The sequence below is a fragment of the Chrysochloris asiatica genome, unplaced genomic scaffold (assembly GCF_000296735.1).
Source record: "Chrysochloris asiatica unplaced genomic scaffold, ChrAsi1.0 scaffold00037, whole genome shotgun sequence".
In the NCBI taxonomy this organism is placed as follows: Eukaryota; Metazoa; Chordata; class Mammalia; order Afrosoricida; family Chrysochloridae; genus Chrysochloris; species Chrysochloris asiatica.
The window spans coordinates 23,310,616-23,320,125 of record NW_006408555.1 but is presented as its reverse complement, the minus strand read 5'-3'; the positions used below and the strand labels follow the sequence as shown (position 1 = coordinate 23,320,125).

General features: G+C 52.3%; 1 protein-coding gene across 2 annotated transcripts in view; it reads left to right on the top strand.

The window, feature by feature from the left end:
- FAM65A (family with sequence similarity 65, member A) overlaps positions 1-4,298 on the top strand; it is an 8,956-nt gene extending 4,658 nt beyond the window's left edge. For both annotated transcript variants that reach the window (XM_006860249.1, XM_006860248.1), the window contains exons 13-22: positions 5-716; positions 811-932; positions 1,841-1,973; positions 2,268-2,403; positions 2,500-2,661; positions 2,917-3,075; positions 3,174-3,370; positions 3,468-3,551; positions 3,668-3,758; positions 3,898-4,298. In XM_006860249.1, the coding sequence (XP_006860311.1) occupies positions 5-716; positions 811-932; positions 1,841-1,973; positions 2,268-2,403; positions 2,500-2,661; positions 2,917-3,075; positions 3,174-3,370; positions 3,468-3,551; positions 3,668-3,758; positions 3,898-3,995 (1,894 nt within the window). In that variant the 3' untranslated portion in view covers positions 3,996-4,298. The remainder of the gene's footprint in view (positions 1-4; positions 717-810; positions 933-1,840; positions 1,974-2,267; positions 2,404-2,499; positions 2,662-2,916; positions 3,076-3,173; positions 3,371-3,467; positions 3,552-3,667; positions 3,759-3,897) is intronic.
- Positions 4,299-9,510: the final 5,212 nt, after the last annotated feature.

Below are 9,510 nucleotides of genomic sequence, written 5' to 3'. Positions count from 1 at the left end.
CAAGCTCTACCCCTACTACCACAAGCCCCACCCACACTACTGCAAGCTCTACCCCTACTACCACAAGCCCCACCCACACCACTGCAAGCTCTACCCCTACTACCACAAGCACCATCCACACAAGCTCCACTCACAGTACCAAGAGCCCCACCCATATTGCCCAAAACTCTACTCACAAAACTAGAGTATCAACTCTTACCACTACAAATCCAACCTCCAATGCTATAAACCTAGTTGAGACCACTAAAAGTTCTATGCACCCTGCCACAAGCCCCACCTACCCTGTCACAAATTCTACATGGACAACTGTGAGCCCTTCCACATCTCCAAATCTTGTTCTCTCCAGCTCCTCTGTGCACAGAGAGCCCATCCTCCCAGCCTCCACCCCCTGCACTCAGGCTGACCCCATAGCATCTAGCACCTCTCACAGCTCCACTAGTTCTGGCTGGAAATCCCTCACAAGCACTGCCCCAGAACCCAACCTTCCTAGCCCAAGTTCCCCTCCCTCTCCCCTAGTTCCTGTACCCCAGCATTCTGACCTCACCCTGACCATGCCTGCCGAGGCCCCAGTCCCAGAGACAGCTGGAGGGGCTGGGGACAGGAGGCTGGAGGAGGCACTGGGGACTCTAATGGCGGCCCTGGATGACTATCGTGGCCAGTTCCCTGAGCTGCAGGGCCTGGAACAGGAAGTGACCCGGCTGGAGAGTCTGCTCATGGTGAGTTGGTTGGTTTGGCTGGGCTGGGCTGGGCCACCATCTGGAGGCAGCAGCCAGGCTGAGGCAGCACCTCTGACTTTCTCCACAACCCCAGCAGAGACAAGGCCTGACCCGCAGCCGGACCTCTAGTCTTAGCATCACTGTGGAGCATGCTCTGGAGAGCTTCAGCTTTCTCAATGAGGATGAAAATGAAGACAATGATGGGCCTGGGGACAGGTGAGGGGACTAGGTGAAGAAAGAACATTGGGCGGGGGAGTGGGGTGAGACAAGTAAAGGGAGGGAAGAAAAGTAGAAGAGCAGATGGATAGGGGTACAGGTTAAATAGGACCAAGTAAGGGGGAACAGGATAGGTGCGGGCACATCAAGAAGGCAAGACCAGATGGACAGGAAGAGATGGACTTGCTGGAAGGTGTGTCTGTGTGTGCCGCTCTTCTGTCCATTCTTAATGTGTCCTTGATGCCTGGTTTCCAACCTCTGAATCCCCAGTGCTTCTGACAGCCCTCCTCCTCCTCGTCTCTACAATGTCTGCCTATCCTGCCGATCCCCATCTGCCCGAGAGCCTCCAGATCCTCCTCTCTCCCTTGGCCTCACCTTGGATCCACCCCAGGAACAAGCCAGTTCAGTGCTTCCCCATGCACCCTGTGTCTCCCAGCATCGGCCCCCTCCACCTCGACCCCGGCCCTCCCGTAGGCCCCGGTCCCTAGGCTCTCTGTCCCCAAGCAGCCTTTGCCGCTTCCCTGTTGAGCGTCATACTCGGCACCCCCTCCCGCTCCTGTTACCCAGATTAAGGCCCCGCACTTTGCGTCCCTTGGACCTCAGCCCCTTGCAGTCCACACTACATAGACCATCCCGTCTGCAAACCTACTCCCGTCCATCCCAGCCCCGGCAGCCCCGACGATCCTAGTTGGAAGTGGCACAGGACAGTGTGACTCCAGAGAGTTCCCTATGCCCTGCTGGTCCCAGCCCTTTCCTCCTTCTGGAAGTCCTCTGTGAATTTACCCATCGTCTTTCATCTGTGTATCATCTGTTCTTTCAACTCAGGAGGGGGTGCTCAATAAAAATTTACACTAGTGACCAGGTGGTGATTCATGCTCCTGGGGTGATGGACCCCATTTTTCTCTCAGGCCTCCAAGCAGCCCGGAACCTGGGGCTGAGGACAGCCTAGACTCACCCAGTGCCCGCCCTTTCAGCACAGGGTGCCCAGCTCTGGATGCTGCCCTGGTCCAGCACCTGTACCACTGCAGCCGCCTCCTGCTGGTGAGGCCAGTGGTATTCTCCCACTCTGCCCTTATGGTCCCTTACCCAGGGAGCCCAGCACTTCAATCCTGGTCCTCAATACCTTATCTAAGCTCCACACCTTACTACACCAAGGGTCCTGGCATCTGGCCCTTGCTGAATGGAATACCTCCCACACTCTGGGCTCACCCCACCCTTTTCCAATGCATGCTGGGACTTGTGGTCCCCTGGGTTCTGCCAAGCCCCCTCCCCCCCCCCCCGCCCCCTTCAGCTCTCCGCCGGAGTCTGGGCTATTTAACCATTACTATTCTCCAGAAACTAGGTATATTTGGGCCGCTGCGCTGCCAGGAGACATGGGCCCTGGAGCGGCTGCTGCGGGAAGCCCGAGTGCTGGAGGCTGTGTGTGAGCTCAGTGGGCGATGGGAGATCCCTGTCACTTCAGCCCAGGAAGGTAAAGGCCCCATGGGCTCTGGCTCTGCCTAGGATCACCTGTCCTCTCCACCCCACCTGACTGTTGGATCTTTGACACTTTCTGCACCCCTCACAGTGGTGCAGTTCTCACCCTCTCGGCCCGGCTTCCTGCCCTTCTGGGACCAGTGCACAGCGGGACTCAGCGTCTTCATCTGCCCTGTGGAACGGGTGCTCCTTACCTTCTGCAGCCAGTATGGTGCCCGCCTTGCCCTGCGCCAGTCAGGGTTAGCAGAGGCTGGTGAGTAGGCTGCTTCCTGCCCCTTAGTCCCTCCTGTCTCCAATCCCCAGTGGTGGGGTGGGGGCCCCTCAGGGGCAGCCAGGTCACACTACACAAACATACCGAGCAGAGTCTTGAAGAGAAATAGTAATGCCTAGGACAAGACCCAAATGGTAGGGTTTAGAGAGGGCCCTGTACCTGAGCCTGGAATGGGGCACTCTCTTCCCTCAGAGGGCCTGGGTCTGTCCAAACCCTGATGACCACTGCCTTCCACAGTGTGTGTCAAGTTCTTGGAGGAGGCCCTGGGGCAGAAGTTGCCCAGGAGGCCCCAGCCAGGCCCGGGAGAGCAGCTAACCATCTTCCAGTTTTGGAGTTATATTGAAACCGTGGATGGTCCCTCCATGGAGGCCTATGTGACTGAGACCGCTGAGGAGGGTGAGCCAGTGACCCTGACCACTAAGGGGCCCAACTCCATGGTTAGGTCTGAGGATGTGGGCAAGGAAGAACATGAGCATACCCCCTTTTCCTTTTAGTATTTCTGGTGCGCAATTTGAACTCAGATGACCAAGCTGTGGTACTGAAGGCCTTGAGGTTGGCGCCTGAGGGACGGCTGCGTAAGGATGGGCTGCGGGCCCTCAGCTCCCTGCTTGTCCATGGCAACAATAAGGTCATGGCTGCTGTCAGCACCCAGCTCCGGAGCCTGTCACTAGGTCCTGCCTTCCGAGAGAGGGTAAGGGCCTGCCAGTCCTCCTTTGAGGGCAAGGGCTAAGGTTCTTGGCTTCAAGCAACTGGCTAAGTCTGCTCTTCTGCCCTGCCACCCCACCCAGGCCCTCTTGTGCTTCCTAGACCAGCTGGAGGATGAGGATGTACAGACTCGGGTAGCTGGCTGCCTGGCCCTGGGCTGCATCAAGGTGATCACTGTAACCCACTCACCTATCCCTTCCGTTTCCTCTCCTCCCACCCCTGGGTCCTGGGCCTCTACCACCTGTTCTGCTGGGTTTTCCCTCAATACTCTCCCCTCTGGTAGGCACCTGAGGGCATTGAACCCCTGGTATACCTGTGCCAAACGGACACAGAAGCTGTGCGGGAAGCTGCCCGGCAGAGCCTGCAACAATGTGGTAAGGCTGGAGGGGGTGGGAAGTATAGACCAAGCCGACTTCTGGGGACATCCTGGCTGATGAGAGGCGAGAGGGGACTAAGGGTGATAGAACCAGGACAAAGCTAGGACTACTCTTAACCCATCCTCACTCATTGCAGGAGATGAGGGACAGTCTGCCCACCGAAGGCTGGAGGAATCGCTAGACGCCCTGCCCCGCATATTTGGGCCAGGCAGCATGGCCAGCACAGCATTCTAACCCCCTCCCAGGTTTCTCAGCATCCCACCCCCACTTTCAGGGCTCACCAGGCACTGGCAGGGAGGGTGAGGGCGGGCTCTGGACACCCCCATATTCCTTTCCATGAAAATCTAATATATTCTGGTCCCTTTGGGGTTGGTAGTCAGTGCCTGCAGTCAAGTGCCTCCCAGCCTAGGCTCAGCACACCCCTCACCACAAATCAGTGTTCAGAGCCTGGCCACCCTGCCTTGGTCCCCCACATCCCTTGGTTTTGTATATTATTTACAGTTTTACAGAAAATAAAAAAGCAAAATGCCTTTCCTACATAGCCTAGCCTACTATTCTCTGATTGACCCTCTGTACCAACACCCTGTGGCTTTGGCCTTGCCTTACCCTGGTGTGGCCACACTGCAGCTGTGACAATGATATATGCACTCTCCCAGGAAATCCGGAGAGAGCCCAGAGGCTGCAGTGGGCTTAGAGAAGATAGCACTACATGTGGAAAAATGCTGAAGGGGCTGAGCTGAAGGCCTGGATTGGCCCAGAAGAGACCCAAAGCTGCCTTTCCTGGGAGCTAGCTCCTGTCACCAGGCAGAAGCAGTAGCAGAGAAAGTCACGATAGAGTAGTGGGAGTTTCTGGCCACCAGGGGGCAGCAGTGCCCTTCAGGAGGCTTCTGGGTCTGCCCCTCAACCCAGGTTGCTTCCTACAGAGGGAGCCTGGGGCTCCTTGAAGGCTGGTAGCAAGAGAGTCAAGATCCTGGCAGAGGGTAAGTGCTGGGGCCTGGGAGGTAGGGGACCCGGATAGCTGCCCTGTGAACTGGAGAGCAAGTCCTTCCCTTCCCAGAGTCCGCCTCCCTCTCTGGAATAACAAACCCTCCTGACCCCTTATGGCTGGGGACAGCAGGTTGACCTGTGCTGCCTGGCAGCACATGAATTCTGTTAACCCCAGAAGAGTACGAATTCTATGTGAGGAACTGAAAGGTAGAATGGGACTGTAGGGTATCAGGCCCTCTCTGAGACTTTCATCCCATCCCCAGGCTCCTCTCCCCCAAGAAGCAAGAGGGATTGTATAAGTGGTACTTGTACAGCAGTGTAACATGTGCATGGCGGCATCACATTGGGGAAAGTGTGCCCTGTAACTCAGGATGAGCCAATGATGTGTCAACAATCTCCCCTGGGAGGGCGGGTTGACCCAGAACCCCAGAGCCCAGTCTCCCCACCCCCTCTCACCCCCATCCATCAGCATTCAGAGTTGTGTGTGGTGGTTTGGCTGGGGCCTTAACCACCTGCTGGGCGCTGGGGAAGCCAAGCTGAGCAAAATAAAACGGCAACAGGAAGGAGCACAGGAAGCACCTGTGTGTGGATGCAGGTGGCTCATTCCAGACGGGGTGGGGAGGTGGGGGCAGGCTGATGCCCTCCATGTAGTGATACAGCTCTCCCTGCAGCTATAAAGGGTGGCATGGAAGGAATGGTGCAGCTCAGCTTTGTGGGTGGTCAGCTGGGGGGAGGATGGGGGAAGACAAGTGTTGGAGACTAAGCACCCAAAACTAGCCACAGCTTGGGCCTGCTCTTAAGACTCCCACCAGGAGCCCCCAAAGCCTGCAGCCCCACAAGAGGAGATCTCCACTGGCACAGCAGGACTGCTCACTGGCTTTAAACTATAGTGGGTGTGGTGGGTATGGAGGAAGTGAATACTGACTAATCAGGGGTAACCTGGCAAGTGTATGCTCCCAGCTCAACCCACAGAAACTAAACAAGAAATGGAGGATGGAAAAGTGTCATCAGCCAGGGGTCAACTGTAGTTGTCACTTGGATTCTGAGTGGCCCTACATCCCCACTCTCCAATACTGGAGAAAAACAAGGCCTCTGTCCTCTTCAAGGAGGGTCCCGAGGCCAGAATCTGGCATTCAGTTCTAGCTGAAGGTAGCTATGAGGGTCAAGGTGGTCAAGCTGTGAGAGTAAAGATTTAGGTATATGAACATTGCAAAGTAGAGGTCAAGACACAAAGGTTATAGGCATTTGTGTCATCAAACCTACCAAGCTCAGAGGTGTACAGATCAGCCTCAGGATGGCCACTTGACCTTTCTCCATCTTTGGCTGGTAGTTAGGCTAGATAGATCTGCCCAGGTTCAGGTCCAGGTGAGATCGTGGAAGACAAGGAGAACCTTTGTCCTCCCTCCTGTACATCCCCACAAAAACATACCAACAGCCCTTACAGGTGTCTCTTACAGGTCTTCAAAGCTGTTCCACAATACATCACATCTATCTTCAAGCAGAATTGGGAAGGCAAGGCATTCGTTCCTGCACCTTAGACTTGGGATAATTAGAAGCCTGGTGGACCAAGTGATGGGAGGTTGATGATGAGATCAGGAACCAAATGCACCTGGGCAGGAAAAAACCACACCCAACTGACTGTGGAAACTGTGCCAGCCTCTGAGGGGACAGATGGGAGTGGGGCTCCAAGGTCTGTGACACATCAAGGCCACCCCCAGAGCCTAGCCATCATCTTCTGCCAGGAAACTGATACACACACAGGACAAAAAAGGGACCAGGCTGAAGCAGTGCTGGGTACCATTTATTGTCGCCGTCTCCTCCCATTCTTCTTTTCTTTCCTCTCACTCTCTTAATCTTACCTTTCCTCCCATTTCCCGCTCTTCTTGTGTATTCACAGCTGTAAGGAACAAAAAAAGAGAGAAAAAGACCTGTTTATGAAGGCAAAGAAAAAGATGGACTTGTATGTGGGAAAGGGATGCTTTGTCTCACCCACAGAGCAGGGAGGTCTTCCTTGGGTTTCTGTGCCTGGTGTGTGGGTATAATTTGTTGAACCCCAAGCATATGCAGGCTCCCATTTGCCCTCATCCCACCCCCCAAGACAACCCTAGAATGTCCTGTACAGGTTATCCATCCCACAGACAGACCTTGGCACCAAGGCCTGAGAAAAACACCCTCTTCTAAGTCTGCCTGATTCAGGAGAGTGGACTTGGGAAGCACTCCAGTGCTATGGATAAATTGCTACAGACGCATAATCTATCAAACACTCGCACTGGTCTGTGAGAAAGGGACTTTTTTCAGAAAGCTGTAATCGGGTTGTGGCCACTTGTCTGTCTGATATCAAGTCTCATTTGTCTTTGAATACACCCAGGGCTGACAAAACACTCAGTAAATGCTGACATACAGGGGTTGAGTAAGGATATACATAAATTGCTATAACCAGTACACAAGTTTCCAACCATCATCGCTGATTCTCCTTACAGTCTTCTCCAAGCAGCCTCTTAGTGGTCACATCCCAGTGTTCCGTTCTAGATCTGTTCCTCTTCTTTCTTGAAATACATTCCCTGGACCACTCCATTCATTCCATTTTGGAGGTTGTTGTTGTTGTTAGGTGCCATTGAGTCGACACCAACTCATGGCGACCTTTTGCGCAGCAGAACGAAACAACGTCCGATCCTGGGCCACCCTCACTACTGTTGCCGCACTTGAGTCCATCGATGCTGCCATCTGGCCAGTCCATCTCTTTGGGAGTCTTCCTCTTTTTCTCTGACCCTCCATCTTATCAAGCATGATATCCTTCTCTAGTGACTGTTCCCTCCTGACTATGTCCAAAGTATGACAGACGAAGTTTGGTCATCTTGGCCTCTAAGGAGCACACTAAAAATTCACATGGCCCTCTCCTCAACTCCAGACCTATATATCCAACAAATAACTGGGTACCTTCTTTGGAAAGTCCCAGGCACCTCAAACTCAACAGACTCAAAGCTGAACTCAACATCTTCCCCAAACCTGCTTTTCCACGGCTTTTGGAGTTACCAACTACCCAAGTACCTGAGCCATACAACTTGGCCCCATCCTTGACAATCTCTGTCTTCTCTTCCTCCTCTCAGCCACCACTCATTCTCTCAAATAAATCCCCTAAACATTTCTAAACTATCAATTTCTCTTTATCCCCATCGGAACTACTCAGGTTTGGAACATATTGATCTCTTGTCTGGACACTGAAACTGGCTCCTCATAGCCTTCCTGCCTCTAGGCTTGCCCCTCTTTGACCCATTCTCCATGGTAAAGTCAAAGTGATCTCTTGAATATACATCTGCTGTTGTTACAGGCTTTCTTTCTTTTTAGGCAACATTCTAGCTTTCTAAAACTAGTTCACAAAGCCCTTTTGAATTTGTTTCCATCTCCAGCCTCATTTTTGGCACCTCACTTCTCACTCTGCACTGGAGCCTCAAAATTACTTGTGGTACACTACTCCCACACCTCATGTGGTCTTGCTAATGCCAGATGCCCACTAAGTTTCAGTGTTGTTGTTAAGTGCTGTTGAGTCTGTTCCAACTCATAACAACCCTATGTAGGATTTCTGAGGAGTGGCTAGTTGGTTTGAACCACTGACCTTACAGTTAGCAGTTCAGTGCTTAACCTACAGCACCACACCAGGATCAGAAATTTCTTCAGGAAGCTGCCTCTCCATCATACCCCTCCCCCCATCACAGGTGCCTGCATCACAGCTCACTGTAACTGGCTATTTACTTGACACTCTCCAATATATACATCCATTAAGTATCTGCTGACTGTTCTACTAGGTACCAGGCCCCACACAGTTCTGGGGAAGTTGATGGGGCTGCCTTCTTGTGTGGAGCCTGGTCCAGGTTAGGTTTGTTTTTGTTTTAACAGCTCTATGGAGATATAATCCACACACCATGTAATTTTTACCCTTTTAAAAGTAGACAGTTCAGTGGCTTTTAGTGTATTCACAGAGTTGTACAAGCTTCACCACACCAATTTTACATTTTCATCAACTCAAAAAGAAATTCCATATTGTCTTAGCCGTCACTCCTAATCTTCCATTTTCCACTTCCCTACTCCAGTCCTTGTTAAGTGCCATCAAGTCAGTTACGACTCATACCGACCCTGTTTTTGAGAAGCAGCTGGTACGTTTGAACTGTTGACCTTGTGGTTCAAACCAGGGCTTATCCTTCCACACCACACCAGGACTCTAAGTGATCACTGTGTATATAGATTTGATCATTCTAGGTATTTCATACAAATGGAATGGGGTTAGGTTTATTCCAACTCACCTAGGTCTAAGATTCACCTAGTAACTCCCTGGAGATTCAAATTCATATGACCATGATGTTCACTGACTTCTCTGTCAGTGAACTCTGTGGGAGCTTTCGTTCTTGACTTTTACCTATTAAGGTTCATGAGGTATAGTCTGGCCTTTCCAGCTAAAGTATATGGCACTTGGGGGTCTAAAGTCTTCATCTCTCTCCAGTATTAGTTAGCCTCAAGCATACACTAAGGTCCCAGACAATAATTCGGGACATACTTACAGACTCACCTACACATACCTGTGCTTCTTGCCTAACCAACTACCTGAATATTTCCCTATTAAAGTCCTCTCCTTGAGTTAAGACTGTAGTTTCCAACTTGTTTTAGTAGAAACCTTCCAACTCTCCATCCCCACCCTACCCCCCAAGAAAATTACATAAAATTGAGAGAAGTGGAAGAGGATTAGGGAGCTGATAGGCCTTCCATCCCC